This window comes from Vipera ursinii (genome assembly GCF_947247035.1).
Source record: "Vipera ursinii genome assembly, chromosome: 8".
Taxonomy (NCBI): Eukaryota; Metazoa; Chordata; class Lepidosauria; order Squamata; family Viperidae; genus Vipera; species Vipera ursinii.
Window position 1 is genome coordinate 11,002,087 of NC_139519.1, and position 22,522 is coordinate 11,024,608.

General features: G+C 40.7%; 1 protein-coding gene across 1 annotated transcript; it reads left to right on the forward strand.

Annotated features, from left to right (window-relative positions):
• Window positions 1-2,084: 2,084 nt before the first annotated feature.
• Window positions 2,085-13,611, forward strand: CDCA2 (cell division cycle associated 2; the record flags this gene model as incomplete). The annotated part of the gene is made up of 9 exons (XM_083368885.1): window positions 2,085-2,100; window positions 2,861-2,988; window positions 5,057-5,171; window positions 7,235-7,434; window positions 7,827-7,890; window positions 9,007-9,077; window positions 9,361-9,459; window positions 10,810-11,011; window positions 12,544-13,611. The coding sequence occupies 9 exons, from the start codon at window positions 2,085-2,087 to the stop codon at window positions 13,482-13,484; spliced, it is 1,836 nt and encodes a 611-aa protein (XP_083225011.1). The 3' UTR covers window positions 13,485-13,611.
• Between the last annotated feature and the right edge of the window lie 8,911 nt (window positions 13,612-22,522).

Genomic DNA, 22,522 nt, shown 5'->3' on the forward strand with positions numbered 1-22,522 from the left:
GGGCGGGACTTTTGGGGCTGGGTGGGCGTCCGTCCGCGCGATTTGCTTTTCAGAAACAGAAAGGGCGGGGTTTTAAGGAGAAAGGCGGGGCAGACGAGCGGGCGTGACAGAGTCGCCTCTTTCTTCCCCCCTCCTCTCCGAAAGGCGAGCCTCGCTCCTCATTGGACACGTCGCTAACACGTGATCCCTCAACCGTTCTTTCGTCGTTCTGAACGAACAACCCATCCGCGGGGCTGGGATTTCTTCCAAGGGGAGGGAGAGGGAGGAAAAAAAAATAGTCCGCTGCTGTCCTCTTGATTTGTCTCCTTCAGCAGGGGAGGGGAGGGCAGGCCTCCCCAGTGGGTTACGTATTTGAGGCCGCTTGACCGGCTCATACTCCGTTGAGTGGAGAGAAGGAGCCGCCTGGTGTGGCGGAGGGATACATGGCTCTGGCAGGTGGTGAGAAAAATCTTTTGAATGAGGGGCGCGAGAGGAGGCCCGCCGGCGGCAGTTCGTCAGCGCCGGAGTCGGACTGCGAGCCCAGGGCGCGTCCTTTTGCGTATTTACGGTAAGCCCAACAGCGACCCTGAAACCTTCGAAGGTTTAAAATTTAATTTGTGGTCACGTAGAAATTCAACAAGCGAAGCTCTAGACCAGGGCTCTTCAAACTTGGCCCTTTGATGACTTGTGGACTTCAACTCCCAGAATTCCTTAGCCAGGCACGCTGGCTGAGGAATTCTGGGAGTTGAAGTCTCACAAGTCATCAAAGGGCCAAGTTTGAAGACCCCCTTGCTCTTGAAACTTGTGTGTTTCAAGCTTGGCTACTTTAAGATGGATGGACTTCAACTCCCAGAATTGAAGTCCACCCATAAGTCTAGGCATTCCTTGCATATGCCAGACAATCCTTAAGGAGGAAAAAGCCAAGCACCTTCTTTTCTTTGGGAATGCACGTCTCCCATTGGTGTGCAGATGTGCAAGAGGGAGTGTGGCAGATGCAGAAGTTCAGACACACACTTGGTCCAAGGTGGCAAAGGTCAGGGGTAGAGCGGTCAATTAATTTTCCCAAGGGGCCACATGAGAAACTGGCACTGTTGTGGAGGGCCAATCCCACAGAACTGTGAAGGTGCGTAGGTATGCATGCACATACATAAAATTGAAAAACGTCACTCGCAAAATAAAAGCAATGCAGCTGTACTGCATGCATGACAGTTACACTTGTTTACATTTGATCTCTAATTTCCAAAGGACTTCACGTGGGCCAAACAGGCACAGCCAAAGGCCTGGATGTGGTTTGGGGGCTGTAAAATGTCCAGGTCTGGTTTGGGAGACAGGAGGAATTGCTGCAGACTAGACAATCATGCAAGAGATCTCAGCCCATAGAAGGAAGCAGAGCATTGAAAACTTTGACCTTCCCTACAGAGGTTTTCTGGAGAGTAAAAGGAAAGAAGGGGGAATTGTGCTTGTTCTGTGCCTTGTTGAACTTTGACTTCCTAAGCTTAAGAAGCTTGAAGACTATTAAACATGGAGCAGCTCATGTGCTGTATAGGAAACCAGGCAAAGGACTAGTTATCTGCCTTGTCTAACATTATCCTTTTCTTTCAAAAGAAAGATATCCAGACCTCTGTAGTACAATACTGCTTAAAAGTCCCAATCTGAAGACCCAACTATTTCTCAAGAAAGCAGCAATATCACTGATGAGTTGGCAGCAGCAAAGGCATTCCCAATGGAGAATCAGAATGCTAAAGAGGTACTTTCCGAGTGTTGTAATACACAACGCAACTTATATTTGGGGCGTGGAAACTCAATCAATAGCCTGAAGAAGATGGACTCTCTCTTCACAAGTGGTTCATCAGATTCTCCAGCAGCAAATGTGTGTACAAGCCCTGTCATCTCCAAGAATTTGGGAAGCACTCTGATAAACGATCGCCCCAACGTCATGAATGATAGAGATGATTTAACAACTCCCAGGAGAAAATCAGAAGAGAATACAAATGTTGAAATTGCAAACAACAAGGTTACACCATCTAGAGGCTTTTCTGACAGTACTGCAGTTGATTGTAGAATTGTGCCAGATTTTTTTACAAGCCAAAATAAAGGTAAGGATTATGGCCGTCAGGGATGGTTTGGAAAATACCATCAAGCAGCTGGCATTCTGAAGAATAGTATGTTCATAGCTTACCACTGCCATGCAACAGAATTAGGGTTTCAATAGAAGAGAATATCTAGTTCAGGGACGAACTGTGGGGTCCTTCATGCTCTCTGAGCTCAGTTATTTGCTTGTAGATATTTTATTACCCAATTAGGTAATGTCATCAGTGTGAATGAGAGTGGGCTTTGCTTCCTGTCTGGTGTTGATCCCTAATCAGATTCTTATCTGAATGTAAGCTGTTGTCTGGGGTGGGGGTTTGTTTCGTTTCTAGGTATTTTAACTCCCTTTTGAATGGTGTGTGAATATGGCATATCTGTGTGTCTACTGTTTTGATGATTTGTCTGTATACCAAGCTTCCACTAATTGCCTAGATTCTTGCAGTTTGGCTTGATTTAAGATTTGGTTTGTCTAACGTGCTAACAGTTGCCCAGTTGGAATTTTGACTGAGTCTGTCCAGAGTTAATCTGAAACTCCTTAACCTCACTGGCAGGGCAAGCTATTGAAACGCCTCCAAACAAACGCCTAAATTCAGAGAGCACCAAGACCTCCACAACGTAAGGATTGACTGAAGTAGGAAAAGTAGTAAGAATGTGTTGTTGTGGCTATTTTAACTCTGACCATCCCCAAAAGAAGCAGAATACTAGAGGTCTTCCCTCAATGAAAGTGGGTTTTCAAATTGCTTTTTCTGTTTTATCTTAATTGGGTGTTTCTTATCGCCTGTCTTTATTTTAGAAGAATTCAAAAATATATTGAAAAAATTAAGACGACGGTCTACAATTGGAGCACGAGGTTCTCCAGAAAATGATTCTCTCATCCGATATATTGCTCAGCAAAGGAGAATGAAGGTGCAAGAAACTTTGTCACAGGTGAGTGTGAGGGAACTCAGAATAGGAACATTAAACTTTTTTTTTTTTTGGCAGAATGCAAAAAATGTTTCAGGTCAAAACGATTAATATCTGGGATGCAAAACTCTAGATGACTGCTAGATAGGAAAGGAAATAGATTTTTGTACCCCAGATCAGGTAACTATCCACGTTGGACTGAGTCACTTGGATGATAGAATCAGGTCCAGTTAGGGGAAAAAAATTAGTTTGGCTATTTTGACAAAATATTTTGAAAGCCTGTGTTTTCAAAGAAGTATTGATTCGTGTCTGAATTCTAGCAAAGGCTAAAAGCTTTGAAAATTCAGTTGCTGACTTTTAACAAGGGAGCACTTTTGGAGTTTTGACTGAGGCAAATTCAGATTTTGGTGGATTACTAAACTTTCGGTTTGCCACTGGGTGGCGATGGTGTATTTGCTTCCATGCAGGAGGTCTTCTGCTTCCTTTTCCAAGTAGGTGTTGACAGGAGATAATCCCTTGTTGCTCTGGAACTGAGAGGCATTTCAGAAGTCCTGGAGTACCTAACTGCATTTTATCCTTCCCTGGCTGGATATGGGTTTTGTAAGAAGCCATAACGTGGTTTGTTCAATTTTCCCTTAGGATAACATATGAATCTAAGTCTAGTGGTCTGTATATCATGGCTTATAATTTGATGTTGTAGATGAAGCCATCTACCAAATGTAGATTATCAACCAACAATTGTTTAAAATCTGTCTCCCATAAATAAATAAGTGCATACATATATACATACATATGTGTGTCTGTGTATATCTGTATATATAATGGTCTATATATTTTTTTTTTTTATTTTAATCCCATTTATATCCTGCCCTTCTCCGAAGACTCAGGGTGGCTTACAAGCTTAGCAGTAGCCTTCATTCTATGTATATGCCTGCTTATTAGGGCTTTTGCCCCCCCCCCCCCCCCCCAAGCGGCATTATTACAAAGTCAGCTTATTGCCCCCAACAATCTGGGTAATAAATAAACAAAGAAATAAATCTGGGTAATAATAAATATTGTGGCTTATAATTTAATGTTACCAGTCAGAGTCTCCCAACCTTTCTGGCTTGGTGGATTGGCAGGGTGGTGTGGGGAATGGGGATGGTTTTGCACGCGTGCATGCATCACTGCTATCACAAGTACAGCTTGTTGTGATTCAGGGTCAGCCTGTGGGTTCGGCAGTTGGGTCGGATGACTCAGAGGAGGAGGGGGGTGTTGAAGAGCTTGCTGATGATGGCCTTGAGGCTCCGCAGAGCCCTCAGCCAGGCCCCTCCCACTTGGTCACGACAGAGACCCAGCTGTGTGAGCCTGACAGCATGGATGAAGATGACCCACAGCTGGCCCTGTTCAAGGACACCCAACGCAGGAGGCAGTCAATCAGGAGTAAACAGGAAGGCAATGGGGCACCTCGGAAGGAGGCAGAGAGAGGCCACGCCCTGAACTGTATTTAAGGGGAATGTGTGGGAGGGCTGGTTTGCTGAAGGCAACCACTTGGATAGTTCCTGTTTCATAGCTCCTGTTTCATGGTTGGTGTCTTATCTTGCTCTGTTTTATGTTAATAAATTTGGCAGGCTTTATTCCAGCCTCTTGCCGTTTGTAAAGGGGTTGTCCCTGCTTTTGCTGCAGGGCCGGTAGCAGGCTGGTACAGAACACAGCTTTGCAAGTGTGCACTCACTCACCACTTCTGTGGCCTGGTTCCAAAGGGGCCGTAGCCCATCACTGGGTCATGGACTGGGGGTTGGGGAGCCCTGTTGCAGATGAAGCCAGCAAAATGTAGTTTATTCAATCAACAATTGTTTAAAATCTATCTTAAATACATACATACATACATATATGTATATAAAGTAGACTTTGAGTAAGTAATGTGACATACTGAAATAAAACTTAAATATTTGGATTAGTTATATATCATGCAAACCTCCATATGGTTAAACATATGGAAATTTGTTTACAGACTTCTCAGGTTTGCCATGACATGGGGAAGTAGGGGAAAAGATAAACTATTTTGTAATATACCTGTTTGGATATTTCCTTGTATTTTGAGCAGTCCAGCCCTTCTCAGCATCGGAACACGTTGCTGAAAGACAAAATAGCTGCCTTCCAAACCTCATTTAAAGCCCTCGAAGAAACTGAAGAAAAGGCCATCCATATTCACTCTATTTGTAAGTAACCCACATCAGATCTCATTTATAAGAAGCATTTTATTATTCAACAAAGAAAGTTGGTTAAAGAAGTACAGAATGTTTTAGCCAAAACGTGTTGGGGTTTTTTCTGGCTTAAATTATGATTTATTTATTTTTTTGGAAGTGAAGGATATTGCAGTGAGAGAAACTGAATGATGAGTTGCACTGTAAATGCTTGTATCACTGAAAATAACTCTGCTTTACAGTGGACATTATTTAGTAATGTTTACATCTGTGTTGAATGCAGCAAACACAAGACTTCATGAGCCAACAGTGTTAAGCCAGACATGGTCACCAGAGGATACGAACAATGCTTTCGAAGAAAACTTAAATAATAAATTTATGAACAGAGATGGTATTTCAGTTGATATCCAGATGCACAGTCCCAGATTTCCATCATGGAAACCCCTTCTGTCTGGCACAAATGTTATGTCTAAGGTATGAATTATAGATATCTGTAGAGTTAGAGGTATCATTGGATGACTTTGCCGACTGTGCTCCTTATACAATATGGTATAGATAGACTCTTAATAGCCTCAGGCTATATAAAAGAGTAGTGATATTGCAATTGTTTCCCTTTGAATTCATACAGTCTTGCCTGTCAAACCCATCTATATAGGAGTTGGCCAGCTGATTCCTGTTCATGTTTGTTATCCATTGAGCACAGCACCCGTTTGGACTGTGTTTCTTTTTAGCCTATCAAATATCTAGTCTTGGTTATTCCATGGAATAGAAGTGTAGAAAAAGAAGCGGGTTTTAATTTATTTCTCTTAGGTTTTCCTATAGCCTTCATCTTAGAAGCCAAACCAGCAGCAGATGGGTTGGTAGCACAGCAGCTTCTCTGTTTCCCCCACTCCCAAGGATTTTTCTCCATTGTTTTGAATGGCCAGGCCCCAAAACCTAGAGACGGTCATTCATCATCTATGCAAACTAAAATGATGTGTCAAAATAGAAACTGGACTTGTATGTTCCCAGGCTGTTCCGGTCTCACCAGCGAACACTGTGGAGTCTACAAATGTGTCTTTGGTAGCTACTCCAAGTACGGGCATATCAAAGAGTGAAAGCGGTAAGAGTTAACTTGCATGTTAAGGCTTTATTTTAATACCAAAAGGCGTGGAGATTTTCTTTCTGGTTGAAAGCAAAGACGACAATGGTATCCATTTTGATGACAATTGGTTTTATAGCAAGTCTCATGAATTGTGTTTTCGGAACATTGGCTACAAATATGAAAACGGTGCACCAATAGTTTTGAAATGCTGACTTAGTACTTCAGATTATCTTTGCAAGTTGATGCATTCTGCCGATTCTTAGAAACAGTCCCCTTTCCAAATATATTCAACAACATCTGCAGTTGTTCCTGCCAATATGTTCAATGATGACAGATTAGAAATGGCTGCTTCATAACAACAAATTAGTTAAGTTAAATTCGTGTACTGGTAGTCCTTGACTTACAACCCGATTGAGCCCCAAATTTCTGTCGCTAAGTGAGACAGTTAAGTGAATTTTGCCCCATTTTATGACGGTTGTTAAGTGAATCACTGCAGTTGTTAGTCACCTTGTTATGTGAATCTGGCTTTCCCATTGACTTGCTTGTCAGAAGTTCGCAAAAGGTGATCACGTGATTCAGGGACACTGCAGTCATAAATATAAGTCAGTTGCCAAACACCTGAATTTTGATCACGGGACCATGGGGATGCCGCGACAGTCATTAAGTGTGAAAAACGGTCATAAGTCGTTTTTTCCAGTGCTGTTGTAACTTCAAAATGTCACTAAACAGATAGTTGTAAGTTGACGACTACCTATATTATGTTACTCCGTGCAGTGCACACTACGTTCTAGTCACTTGAGTCCAAAAGTTGTTTACTGATATTTAATTCAAAGGCAGCATGAAGGCTGATCACACATTTTTAAGCACGTTGTTGCTTATAAGCTGCAGAGGAAAGAGATGGCCTTATTTTAACAACGGACACGTGATTCGTGGAGTTATTTGTGGTGAGTGTTGTCTTAACTGCTTGCAATGTGGTTTTTGTTGTACTGTGGAGGTGAAGACAAAGAACTGAGCAGAAACGACACCTCTCAACCTAGCAGTAAGAAGGTTCGGTTTTCAGAAAAGCAGAGCTTGGAAATCTTTGATGAAAGCAAACCACCCGTTACACCTGTGGGAAAAGGTGATTCATTTCCCAACTCCCTTCGTTCTGCTCTGAAGAAAACACCAGTCAAAATCGTGTCAGAAGGCTCGAAGGTTGGTGTTTAATTATTTACTAGACATTTTCTCTCGCAAATCTTCAATAAATACCTTGAAGTCAATGAAAGAGCCTTCTTCAGGTTGGAATAGAATAGAATAGAATAGAATAGAATAGAATAGAATAGAATAGAATAGAATAGAATAGAATAGAATAGAATAGAATAGAAGAATAGAATAGGACCTTGGAGGTCTTCTAGTCCAGCCCCTTGCTCAAGCAGGAGAACCTATACCATCTCAGACAAGTGACTGTCTAGTCTCTTCTTAAAAGCCTCCAGTGATGGAGCGCCCACGATTTCTGGAGGCAAGCCGTTCCACTGGTTAATTGTCCTCACTGTTGGGAGGTTTCTCCTTAATAACCTGATGCTTGACAGGTTGTTTTCTTGTTAAAGGATCTTCAAGGATCATCAGAGAAAATGGGCACACCAATACGGACTGGATTTTCTGATCCTGAAGGTGAAGATGTGTTCCTTTTTTTTTTTACAATTTGTATTTTAGTATTGGTCTGCTAGACAACCAGACTGTAAATATTAGTGCTGATATATCAAACACTAAACAGCATAGGGTCAGGTTCCTGAAGAGTGTTTTTTATTTTACTTTTTATTATTGCATACTACCTTCAATTCCTTTGGCAATTGAAATGTCTGATTGATTAAATAGATAACTATCCGCCTACCAGAAACTGCTTTTTGGCGGTGATAGTTTTGTAGCAATATTTGTCTCACAGAATAGCCTCTGTGTTGTGCTGCACCATGTGCATACAGTATGTGCCATGTGTGTTTGTGTCCGTTTTGACTCCCGGAGACCATCTGACAAAACTGCAGATTTCAGAAGTGGTTTGCCCGTGCCTTTTTCCTAGAGCTTAGAAAGAGTGATTGGCCCAAGGTCACTCAGATGGCTGCATGCCTAAAGTGGGACTAGAACTCACAATTTCCTGGTTTCTAGCCTGGTGCTTTAACCATTATCCCATACTGCATCTCATATGCGCCTTAGTAAAGGTAAAGGTTCCCCCGCACATGTGTGCTAGTCGTTTCCGACTCTAGGGGCCAGTGCTCATCTCCATTTCAAAGCCGAAGAGCCAGCGCTTGTCCGAGGACGTCTCTGTGGTCATGTGGCCGGCATGACTAGCACGGAACGCTGTTACCTTCCCACCGTAGTGGTCCCTATTTTTCTACTTGCATTTTTACGTGCTTTCGAACTGCTAGGTGGGCAGAAGCTGGGACGAGTAACAGGCGCTCACTCTGCTACGCGGCACTCGGGATTTGATCCACCAAACTGCCGACCTTCTGATCGACAAGCTCAGTGTCCTAACCCACTGAGCCACCGCGTCCCTTCATATGCGCCTTAGGCATCTGTTAAACTTTATCTTCTTATATTGTTCTTTCCTAGCCATTACCGCTATGTAATTTTTGCATTCTCTTATTTCCTTATTTAAAAACTGCTTTTATTTCAAACTGCTCTCGGATTTAAAAAATAAGAAATGCTTCATGCTTATAATAAAGCAATTATCGTACATGTTGCTGAAATAGGAGCCAAAGATTTGTGCCTAACTTAACTTTTGTTCACCTTTAGAAAGAAAAAATAATTCTCCTGACCATCAGGCTCCTTTCATTAGAACCACTCGAAACTCCACTAAAAAGAAGGTATAAATAAAAAGGAATATTTCATAAGTTGATAAATATAAATGAACAGCTTTGCTGCAAGTTTCCATTCACTTTACAGATACCTGTTTTTGAAATAATTATTTTTCACTATGGCTATTTGGCAAATGCAAATGAGAATATGAAATCTATTGCATATCTCTTCTGTTTTGAAAATTCCAAGTTGTGTGGTACTGTTCCTGTTTTTATAGTTCCATATACTGTATAAGATATAATTTCTGTATGGTAGCAGACCCTGTTTTTTAATATAGATATTTCCCAATAGCGTGTAGAAGGAAAAAATCTTGCAACCAAAATTGAAGCCCAGAATCAGCTTAACCAATTGCAGAAAGCCAAAACTTCAAACAAATCCAAAAAAAATCCGGTAAGTAATTTACGTTATAGATGTATGTAGTTTATAGTCATTTGTTTGCTTGCTTGCTTGACTTGTTTGCTGTTCATCTTTGCCTAAAGGTGACTCATAGTAGTATTTATGGTGGTTGGTTTCACACATTGTCCTGGTTCAGAATTTTTTAAAAATACAGTACATTTGTTAAACACTTTATTATTTGTTTGTTTACATCCCACCTTTTGTCTCCTGGTTGCTAGACTTAACTGCTAGACCAAACTGGCTCTCTATCAAATATCAACTCTATACATTCTATCACTTTAGCAACCGTTCAAAGTTACAACAGAGTTCCTCCCCCCCAAGCTACTTATGACCTAGTTTCACAGTTCTGACTCCGTGCAGGGGGACCCCCAGGGGCACGTGACTACATTTTGGGCACTTGGTAACCAGCCCACATTTATGGCCGTTTGCAGTGCCCTGTGGCCACTGCAATTCATGACATTTTTGTCAGAAACCCGAGTTTAATTCCAATTTAGCAAAAAAACGGTAAGCATGGGAAGTGTCTTGAAGGACCTTGTCAGCCCACTGGGATCAGCCCATACTACTTGAGCCAGCAGAGGAGGGATGCTGTGGGTCCGGTCAGCCCAATAATTCCAGCTGACAGGATCCAGGAGGAGGGCCTTTTCTGCTGTGGCTCCTGCCCTCTGGAACATCTTGCCCCGTGATGTGATGTGGCCCCAACCCCCCTGTCTTTTTCGTAAGGCCCTAAAAACGTGGCTCTGCGAGTCGGATTGGAGAACCAGTGGGGGAACTGCACAATGGAGGAGGTTGATTGAATAATAACAGATCTCACCTTCCCCCCTCCCCACACACACACACACTCCAGCCCCACCCTCCCCATGTGACTTTGGTTGGAAGGTCTGACTTTAACTTTTTATGCTTTAGCTTAGAAGTAACTGTAAGCTGCCCAGAGTTACCCTATGGCAAGATGGGCGGCCAATAAATTTTATAAATTAAATAAATAATAGCAACTAATGGGTTGACTTTATGACCGCCACGTTCGCTTCACGACCACCGTAAAAGAGGATGATAATAATTGCGGGGCTCAATGAGGGTTGCAACTGGAGAACTACCTGTACTGCCAACATTTAACATCTTCCGTTGTTATCTATATCCTTTGCTGCGATTCAAGTCAACTGGATTGTATGTTAATATTCATCCATATTGTGTTAAGGTTAAAAATAGAAGCAAGCAAAATAAAAACCCAGGCCCCTTTATGGCCTGATTTCATATGTAAATTTGGTTTCTGAATCCATAATGAAGTGCCTAGAAATATTGGCAATCTTTAGCGCTGGATTTCTGGAGTGTCTTCCCATTTATTTTCAGGCTGCCCAACCCAAAATGGTGGGGAAAAGGAGAAGGAGGAGGAGGAGGGAGAAGAAGAAGAAAGAGGAGCAGAAAGTATTTTATGGGCCGCGCGAGAGAATATCGAAGAAACCTCTCTTAAGTCCGATCCTAGAAATAACAGAAAATGCCTCCTTTTGTTCCTCCTACCCAAATACCCCGACATTAAAAGTTTTCACCTCAGGTACGTAAAGTTTCCGGGCTGCCTTTCATCACCTTTTCTTTAACTGGTGGATTAGCAAGGCTCCTTCCATTGCCAAGTTAGAATAGATGACAGGTAAAGTTAAAATAATGAAACATTAGAGGCATGAACTAAAATTTTGTCCGATGTGTGTGGACATTATAATTCATTGCAATAGATCTATTACGGATGACAGTTTAGACCTACGATAAATAGGAATGTTTACGTCATCTCTCTTTTGAACAGTTTTTTTTCCAAAATGCATCTCCTTTCTCTTAAGCATCATGGATTTATTTAATTAGCAATGAAAAAGAAAAAAAATATCATGAATTATACGCGTAGGTAATTGAGATGTTATAATATAAGTGAATTTGTTTTCCCCAAGATCTTAGGATGTGTGGGCCAGTCTATTTAAAACAGCCTAGCCTAATGCAGGGGTGGGGAACCTTGGCTCTTCTATGACTTGTGGACTTCAACTCCCAGAATTCCTGAGCCAGGCTGGCTGGCTGAGGAATTCTGGGAGTTAAAGTCCACAAGTCATAAAAGAGTCAAGGTTCCCCACCCCCTGGCCTAATGCATTACTGGTAGTCCTTGACCCATGAGCACAATTGGGGCCACAACTTCTCTCACTAACTGATGCAGTTGTAAAAGAGTTATCATGTGGCCAAGCCTGATTTTACCACCGATTTTGATGTGATCATTAAGCAAATCTTGCTTCCTCTATTGACTTTCCTTGTTGGAAGCTGTCTGGGAAGTTGTCTATGACAAATCACCACAGGACAACTCGCTGCGGGACAAGAGTTACTCTAATGTCAAAGAAATGGTGGAATAGAATCATTAAAGAAAGGATGCCAACGGAGGGACAGAATGAAATGTGAATGGCAAAAATTAAAATACTGTTTTTTATTTATTTTAAATAGTTAAATTGAACTGTTATATTGTCCCACGGCGAGTTGTCATAGCGGAAAGTTGGCCGGGGAGAGTTGTCCCATTCTGGCCTGGGAAGGTTGCAAATGGAGATTGTGTAATCCCGCTGCAACTGTCATAAATACATGCCAGTTGCCAAGCGTCCGAATCACAATAACATGACTGTAAAGACACTGCGACAGTCATTAATGCGAGAACTGGCTTCTTTCAGCACCATTGTATGGTTGCTAAACATATGGTTATAAGTCAAGGACTTCCTGTATATACTTTACATTTGCTACTAAATGAATTTAAAGTACAGAATGACCAGGACTGCTTGCCTATGATAATAAAATATTTCAAAAAGAGACAAAAGTAGACAAGAAAGGGGCCGATTGCAATGAACTGACTTTGGTAAAAGAACAAGACTGTCTAACATGTTAAACTCTCGTGCAATTTCGTAGAAGTAAGAAAATAGGGGTGAAATTTAAATAATTTTATAGCTGGAAGGAGGATATTACAAGACAAAATGTCTTTAAAGCAATGGGGTTGAGTACCTTGTGCTACTCTAGACTAGCACAGCTAGATGAAATCACATTCTCACTTGTTGGTTTGAAACTTTGTTTTAGACGATTCTTTAAGTGACCTGCCTGCTACGTTTATAGAGGAAATGGCTGAAGACGAAAAGAGTCTACCTCATGCTGTAGGAGTGGACAGCCATGATCAACATTCTAGCCCTCAGGAAGAAGACGGCGTATCGAGTTCATTCCTGCAGCTTCAAGAACTTGCTCTGAACAATAGAGAACAATGGCTTCCTGGATACGTGCCTGAAAAAATCTCTCCTGAAAAACGGAAGAATTCTTTAAATGGAAATGAACAGGTGGTAGGAAAGGACTGTCTGTCGAGTAGGACAGCAGTGCAGCTGGAGGAGTTACTGAACATCTGTGGACCTAGTAAAAATATCAAGGCTAAAGAAAATTCATTTTTCACCGCAGATTTTGCAACGGAGGTAATGAGTGAAAGCAGCAAGGTGAACTTTGAAAGGAACCGAAGAAACAGCAGAAAATCGAGGGAGGACTTTCTGAACACTGAGGGCGCCCAGCCAAACAATCCTGGAAACGGCACTGGCGTTCCTGGAGGAAGCCTGGGAGGGTTGCCACCTTGTTCTTGGACAGCAGATGATATTGCACCTCTAAACCATTTTGAGGAAAACAGGAACATAACGAAAAAAGTAAGACGCAGCATGAGGGGTCAGAAAGATGCAGAAGCTGAAGGCCTTGCCTGGGTTGAGATCCCTGCTGCTGATTTAATCCCTCCACAGTCGGCTTGCAAAGTCCCCAAAAGGCTGTCATCTGCTGGTCCTCAAGAATCAAAGCACACTGTGAGCAGCCCTTGTGGACCAAGAAGACGACGGAGCTTCTGCGCATTGGATGCTGATAAAGATCCAAGTGTCACCTCCCACATTCCAAGGAACAGAAGAGCCAGTCTGGGTTACAAAAGTGACCGCGGCTATCGAAAAACCTTTGAAATGAGAAAAATCTTGAAGGATCAACCTATTCTTTTAAATTAAGATTGATACCTAAATGTCCTTGTTTAGATGCATTTTGTTAAGCAATGCATAGACCTTTGACTTCTTCCCTTTCCATTTTTTCCCCAAAAGGCAGTAAAGAGAAAGAGTGGGTGAACTAAAAAAAAAACAGAGAAAGGAATGCCAAATAGGTTCTACTCTGAAGTAATTGGAAATTTAAGATTGCACCTAGCTGTCAAGGCTGATCCGTTATAGAATGCGTGGTTCTCATTACCAACTGTTGGAGTTAAAAACCAAGCATGTATCACTGGAAAGGGGTCTCCAAACATTTTGAACTGGACCTCATTACAGTACTAAAAGAACATCTTGGGTGCTGCAGGGCAACCCCAAATGTTCTGTCTTCCTCCTTTTTCAAGACGTGTATCTGCATGAGTTTTATACATCTGTAGTGACGGGTGTTTCTAAACACTTTTTTTTAAAGTGATTGGACCTTTAATTTTGTGAAAAGCACTATATCACCACACTGGGAGTTTTATTTTTGCTTTAAAAAAAGAATACTAGTGAAATGATAAGATTCAGGTATACAGACGTATTTTAATCCTTTTCCAAGCAAGGCTGGTCTGTGGCAATCAAAGCGGAGATTGTTCTAATTGTCTTTAGCATCAGTTTCAGAAATTAAACTCCCGGTTTAATGCTACTATTGACTTAGCAGACACCTAAGAAGACATCGGTTGGATTGAACTGCAACCAGACTGAAGTACAGTAACAAGTTAAAGTGTGATGAAATATTTACTGGCTAAAATAGAATGAAGCAAGGGCATGTTTAGTGGAGAAATCAACTTATACTCTGAGCTGATCATTTGTTGTAGATGAATTTAGCTATGTTTGGCCCATTTCCCCCCACTATTTTGGTGTATTCTTGTTTCTTTTTTTTTTCTTTTTTTTTGCATCACCTAGAACCTTGAAGGCGATTTCTAGAAGAAGAATTTTGATTATACAGACATGAGATGCCTTGAGAAATAAAATAGCAGGGGTCAGATTGGCATTGAGCCTCAATTGAGCAAGATCTGCACGCAGCTCACTATGGGCTTAAAGAGTAACAAGAGATGTTTACCAGATCCCAGGTTCTTTTTAATTGCCTGAGGTTTTGGATCAATGCTTCTCAACCTTAGCCATTTTAAGATGTGTGGGCTTCAGTTCCCAGAATTCTTCAGCCAGCATGCTGGCTGAAGAATTCTGGGAGTTAAAGTCCACACCTTAAAAGTGGCTAAAGTTGAGAAATACTTCTTTTGATTATATTGCCTATTGTTTATATAGCATACCCACTGGGGTAGACCTTAGGATTGCTCGAAATATCAGTAAAATACCCTATTGGGCATGTTGCTTTGTATATAAGGTTAGCAAAGATATGGCTCCACAATTGCCCGTATACATAGAGTATGTCTTCTCCCTTGCTCTTCTAGAGACGATATAAGGCCATTCTTGTTGCACTTATGATCAAAGTACTTCCATCTCCTACCTTCTCATCCCCACCCTGATTCACTGCAATTGTACACAGAGCTGAATGGGCTACTGTTTTTATTTACCAGTCCAGGAAGTTGGGCAGTGCTTGGATTGTAGCTGCCTTTAGAATAGTAAAACCTAGCTCTGATTTGTAATTTCTAGCTTGGTGGGTCGGTGGGGAATCTAATTTTGATATTACCAGTTCGGAAAACTTGGGGAGGATATTTGTCTTTATAAAAAAATAATTTCTGTATATTTTAGTTTTGTAGGTTAAGCAGTCAATGACCCAGAACCTTTTATTGCTGCCAGAAGACACAAAATAAATACATTTCATTTCAAAACGTGGTGTAACATTCCAGTTCTCATGGTCTGTAATGTGCATTAGCTTAAATCATTTCACCTTTTGTGTTTCAGTTTTATGGATGCTGTGAAGCGCTCTTGACTGTTTTTGTACTGAGGAGCAGTAGGTAAAACTTGGGTGGGTGGGGGAGAGGTTCACACTGTGTATACATGATTGAATGATAGATTGGGATCCATGCATCAGTCTTGATTTGCTTCTGCGGCACACCCACCTTTGGCATCAAAAGACAGTCTGCTAATATATAAAGAAAGATTGAGAGTAAATAGCAAAGCAACAAACCCAAGATGATTTAGGGGATGTTAACAACTATTGTTTAGCCTTTCAGTCCAAGTAATAATTGAAAGCTAGACATTGTAACCTGAGCAAAATTAGGTCTTGAAGCATAAATTAAAGAGTAAAGCAAATTTCACTGAACACTTAGCAACCTTTGGATCCCTTTGGTTTGAAAATTGGCAAGAGGTTATTCATTTCTGAACTGTGTAAGTAAAACACCATGCAGTGACTGTAAGCCTCTGCATCTCTGAGAAATGAACAATAGCATATTTTAGAGCAGGGTTTCTCAACCTTAGCAACTTTTAAGGTGGGTGGACTTCAACTTCCAGACTTCTGGGAGCTGAAGTCTACCCGTTTTAAAGTTGCTAAGGTTGAGAAACTGCTATTGTGGGTTTGGAGTCAAAAACATCTGCCTCCCATTTGGAAAATCTGGATGAATGCCAGAAGGGCAACATGAATTTTGAACATTAACTGTTTCAAGCGCAGTTTCATTTTTCCTCTACTGGGAGAGAGATTTATATGCAGGAAAACTTGCACTGTACTACCAAGGAAAAGTTGCTAACCTCAGGGTCACAAAGGCTAAATTCAGCTAACAATACACAGTTGAAACTCATAGCGTGTATATGTTTGCATATCAGCATGTTGACATGCAAGCTTGCTTCCTTACAGTTGATCAAAATCTTTCCTGGAATTTATAGAAGGCCCCTGTTTTTATTATTAGTATCTCCAGTTAAACAGATTTGGATAGAGATTGGACTTTATCTGCTATTGAATATTTGGACTGGAAGCAATTCATCAAAGCATTAAGGCAGAATTTTCGCATTCCCTTCTGTCCTTTGCCTTTTATCCTTTCAGATGCCAGTGCAATTAGAACTGAGCAGATATCTATATTTTGACTTTAGTATAGCATTCATAACCAGCCAGCTTCTTAGAAAGTAGTTGGACTTTATTTGTCCAAATAATGAAAGATAGAGAGATGATAGATAGATAGATGTGTTCAGATTAACTTATAAAAATGTGTAGAAAAGAAATTCCATTGTATGTACAAACCTTTAATATAATGACAATATGACTTCTTTAATGCATCATTAAATTGTTTCTATCAGTTCAGAAATGATGCCATCCTGATTAGGGGGTTGAGGGGCTGACCGACAACTAAAGGTAATTTCAAAAGGAGTGGGCTGAATCTTTTGTTGCTTTTGTAATTCTGAGATACAGCCTAGTACAGAAAAAAACCTAGTACAGTATAACCAAGAACGTATAAACCTAGTACAGAACAGTTCACACGCAGAGTTCTGTGCAAAGGACAACACTGATCAAGTGCAAGAGTTATGTAATAATATGTTACACAAAACTAGCATGTTTTTCACATATAAATTCTATTTTCCCCAAGCATTGTTATTTAGCAAGCCAATTTAGCATAACCAGAGCCCAGCTTTTTAGGAAGTGCTACTTCAAGTCTCTATTAATTTATGCCTGCAATTGTTAAACAGGCCAGCAGCAGAGAAACCTAAGACCATCTTCCACTCAGCTCCCAAACAGTTGTAGTGACTTTAGGTCAGTCTCTTTCTCTCAACCCAACCTACCTAACAAGACTTGGTTCCCAAATGAGTTGGAAACCTTTGTGTATCTACTTGAGCATCCCAAGAGAATGCAGGAAAGAAATGTCATAATGATTAAATAATTGCAACGTTCTTTCTCTCCCCTCCACGCTCTGTACAGACCCCTGTCTTTTCCAATGTCAGAATTCGCACTCACGCTGATGTCTGAAGACTGCTTTAACTGCCCCACAGGGCTTAGGGGAAGGCATAACTTTGCCTTTGACACTTAGACCAGAAGGTTAATGTATTAGTTTTGTAATTAAACCTTGTAAATTGTGCATAACAGAGCAATTAACTACTTGAGCTAGTCTTTGGAGAACTCGAGGGAAATCTAGTATGTGATGGAAATAAAAATATGAAACATATTCCCTAACCGAGACCCAGAAGGGGGAAAAAAAACCTCAGTGTTGGTCTATTTCCAGTGACCTCTTGCCTCCTCACTTCCTGCTCCCTGCACAGATTTGAAACTGGTCAGCCTTTTTCTGTTTTGTTTTCTTTTTTCGGAAAGCCAAAAAGACAGTTATAATGAATGACTTTTATTGTGCAATATTTCAATAGCATTTGACTGCTTTCGGATGGAATGGAAACCGTTTCTACCCTACGAGGCTGCCAAAACAAACAAAACGGAGGTCCCCAGCCCTCGACGTGTCCTTCACTCAAACTGGCAGGAGTTACAGTTCTATGCTCAGGCTAGATATGGTGTTGGACATTTTCAGCCCCAAACGTTAAAGCCAAAGAAAACATAGGGCGGGGGGAGAGATTATATTTATCCTCTGCAGGTGAAACTCAGATAAGATCAAGACTCATAAAGCGCTTTTTGGAATACTTTCAATTGGTAGGGTTTATTGAAACGAGCCCCCATGACTTAGAAGGTCCTTCTTTTCTAAAACACAGTTTGAACGTCACTCCTTGATGGGCAATAAAGCCAAGCAGAGAATCAAAGTTCTGAATTTTAGGGAGTCCTTATGCAGCCAAAATTTCCGCTTAAGTTGGGCAGATTTCACAGTTAAACACTGACGGCAATCAAATCCCTTGATAGATGCTTTCTCTGGACTAGTTTCCAAGTTCGACTTTGTTTTAAATGCCCTCCTTGTGAATAGTCGTTAAGGCTCTTTCTGCCAGCATAAATCACTTTGGTGAAGAACGTCTATGGTTCAATAATCATAAAAAGGTATCGCACAATGCAACATCGGGTTTTATGGCATAACAACTGTATTGATAAAAACTTCTAAGCTTTTGGCAGGGAGCCTACAAGGGCATTTAGGCACTAAAAAAAGGGATGCCAAAAACTCCATGTTTTAGGTAAATGTGTTTCTAAGATGAATAGCTCACCTTCCCAATAAAATCTTGGGAAAATAAAAAGTTAAGCAATTTAAATGATTTTAACCAAAAGAAAAAAAATCTTAATTTCACTTAATTTAATCTCCAAATTTGTTGGCTTTGTTCAACTGTATGATGGAAGGTACTGTAGTGTAGGAGATGACCGGGCTGAGCGTGAGGGAGGGGTCAAACGCGTCATCAGCCATGAGTGCCTTCGTGCCCACAAGAGATCCAGCCCACCTTGAATTCCTTTCTATTCTTAACTCCTGCTAATTTCCATTGAATGTTAGTAGTTCAGATCCTTGTAGAGAGTTTAAGCTTACAATAAATCTTTATACTCATTTGAACTGTCTGGATTTCCTGATTTCCCTGGTATTTGACAGGCAGTGCAAGCAAGTATTGGCATGCGCTCAGAATCTAGCCTCATCTGAATGTTTGGGAATTCCCCTTTAAGTTTAATTTCCATGGCCAATTTGGAAAGGAGGAATTATTATGGCAAGGTAATAAATCAGAGTGTATTTCTCTAAATGCTCATTGGTACCTATATTTATAAGTAGATGAATTCAATCTATGTATAGGCACAAACGCATGGACATGTGGGGAGCTTATGCAGGCATGTCCAGTGCAGGCAATCTGTTTAGCAACTGCCTCTAGTAACCGTTTGCAGGTAGGATGGTGATGGAAAAGTAACTGCAATCAGTTTTTGCATTTATGACCTTCACAGGTCTTTAAAAACCAAGGAAAGTTGAAGCAAGACCGTAAGCCGAGTCACAATTTCACATAACTATTTTGCTTAATGACCAAATTGTCACTCCCAATTGTGGTAGTTAAAGAAGGACTACCTATATGAGCATGTACATGTCATTCTAAGTCACAATTTCTCTCACAACATAATTGCATGTTGATTACTTGCCCGCACAATTACCTGCAAAATTATATTCTGCGACTTAAAACCCAACCAAGATTCTTGATTGCAATTAATAATTACTATCAAGACCATTGGTTGGGTTTAGGTCACAGAATATAATGTTTATTTAGTAGGAGTTAGTTATACTCACTGTTATTCGTGGTATTTCTAGCAGTGTCAAAATGGCCTCTGTGCTGAAATTTTCATTTCTGCCTCTTGATATTCTCACCATTTTGATGGGAAGGGAAAGAATGTCCCTTCCTCCCCTTAACGCCCCCCCCCAAAAAAGATGTGCAGTGAAATTTTCATGGTTGGCATGTTATAAGTTTGAACTTATTTCATCACAAGCATGGAAGGACTCAAGGGTAAAATATCCTGTTATTCAATGTTTAATCTTCTCTCTCAATAAAGGAGAATATTTGAAGCTCAGGGTTGAAATGAGGGCTCCTTGATGCTCTCTGAGCTTACTTGTTTTCTTGCAGATGCTTCAGCACTAATGATGTTGCCTAGTTTGAGTAATGAAACGTCTGCAAGAAAACAAGCAAGCTCAGAGAATACCAAGGACCCCTCAATCTTCTCTCTGGTGTGCAGACCCCCTGACTTCTCATGGTTTCAGTGGAATAATTTGGAAGAAACCCATTTCCCTCTGGTTTCCATCCTTACCCTCTCCAACCTTCTCATCTTCCCCGCCACGGAATCAAGAGATATAAGAAACCAAGGAAGCTGTTGAGTGCTACAATGATGGGCAATCGGACAACACTTTCTGTTGCCACACAAGTCAGCCAGAACAGCACCATCAGAAAAAAAGAAAGGAAGTCTATAGTCCCTAGAGAATGAGTAAGAAAAACAGATAGATCACTTTGGTCCACTGCCTTAAACTGAAACAATGCTTTCTTTCAACTAGTAATTTCAAAATTTGTATCTCTGCTGGATACGTCTGGACATCTTGCAGACTCACAGAAAGTTCTCTCTTTTTTTAAAAAATAAGCTTCCTTTCCTGGACTGCAGTCTCCTTTTTTTCCTTTTACTAATATCATGTTGATGATCTGTCAGCAGATGCTACTCAAATTCTGTTGATGGTCAGAGAAGGACTGGTCAGTTGGAAGGAAACGGGCTCTTAGAAATATAATTCTTGACCAAGAGTCTCTCTTCTGCTAGGTAAGCATTGTTATTATTATTATTTTAATTTTATATCACAAGATTATTAGCAGTAGCACCATTTGTTTAATAAATCAGAAAACTGTAAAACTAGTAGTCATCATAATTCTTGGCTTAGGCTACATCTGTTGTGATTCAGTGTCAGCCTGTGCTCCCAGCAGCTGAGTCCGATGAATCTAAGGAGGAGGAAGAGGGGTTTGGAGAGCCTTTGGTGAGAGAGGAAGGCTCTGATGCACTGCAGGACTCTCAGCCTGGCCCCTCCAGTCATGTTCCTCATGAGGCTCAGCTGTGTGAGCATGAGGTGTCGGACTTAGATGAGTCACAGCTGAATCTGTTCAGAGATGCTAGAAGCAGAAGGCAATCCAGCAGAGCAGAGCAGAGAAAAGCAATGAGGCAACTCAGTGAGAGGAGAAGGCAGTGAGAAGCCACGCCTTGGGACTGATAATAAAAGAGGAAGTTGGGGGGGGGCGGCTGGTTGCTGAAGGCAACCATTTGAAGACATTCTGAGAGATTCCTGGTCTGTTCTTGTTACTTATGTTTAACTCTTGTTTGATATTTTGATTCATTTATTCTATTGCTTTTTTGTTTGAACTGTAAATAAATTTGGGCTGGGTTTTTCCAGCCTATTGACTGTAAAAAGGAAAAAGGGGTTGTCCTTGATACACAGGGCCGGTAGTAGGCTAGAACAGAACAACATCTTGACTGCATAAACAGTTGTATATGTGTGCATGCACACACAAAGAGGCTGAGCATTCTTTTTTTCTTTTCTTTTTTTTGCTAGTGTTCCTATCATCTTTAGATTGCAAAACTACGATTCAACACTATGAATCAGAGTCCTTACCAGAATCAAAGATCTTTTTTCATAAACACATCGGTTTTTTTCCATAAAATTATTCAGTTCTGCAATAATATTAACGATAAGCTGAAGATACAATGGATTACCTACTTATCTGCTGCAAGAAGATCACATTGAGTGATTACGAACAGTAGCATGATAAAGCAGCAACAATAGTGCACTGGAAGATCTTCAAGAAATACCATTTGCCTGCAAGCAAGAACAGGCCTGGTGGGACCCACAAATAGACAAAATAACAGAAAATAAAGAAGCTAAATTGCTATAGAATTTTAGAATTCAAACAGACAAGCACCTGCCACTTAACACCCTAAACTTAATAACTGTTGATATGAAAGACAAAAAAATGTATGGATACTGGACTTAGCACTACCGGGAGACCACAGAAGAGAAAGAAATGGAGACAGTAACAGAATATAAAGACCTGCAAAAAGAAGTACAATGACTATGGCAAAAAAAGCAAAGATAGTACCAATAGTAATAGTAATAGGTGCCTTGGATGCAATACTAAAACAACTGGAGCATCACTTGAACATCTTTGGCATTGACAAGATCAGTCAATTGCAAAAGGCAGCTCTACTTGGGGTAGCTTATTATTTAACACCATCAAACAACATCTGCTTGTCCTGGTCCTTGGGAAGGACTCAATAGATGGATACAAATGCCAAATCTAATCTAAACATCTGTCTGACTGCGACCAACAATAATACTAGTAATGCACAAGCATTCAAATACATTTTCTCATGCACTTCTGACATATTCTGCATTGCTTTTCCATGCACACATTTTACAAACAGGTTTTTAATTGGCAAATAGATTGTCCTTATGTTAGTTCTCCCCACCCCTTGCAAATCTTTATTATTTTTCTCATATCACCCCAGCTGGCAGCTGGTGATAAACAAAAAAAGGCAGCTGAGAATCTAAGAACATTGTTAAAACTTTCAACTAAATAAGTAAAGTCAAGAATAAGATTTTAAGTAGGTTTCTTGTCTATGATATACAATGTAATTAATATAGCCAACAAAGGTAAAAATGTTTTCACAACTGAGCAGTTATATTTCCTTTTGCAGTGGCAACTTTAGTAATTAAAAAATATGTACAGTA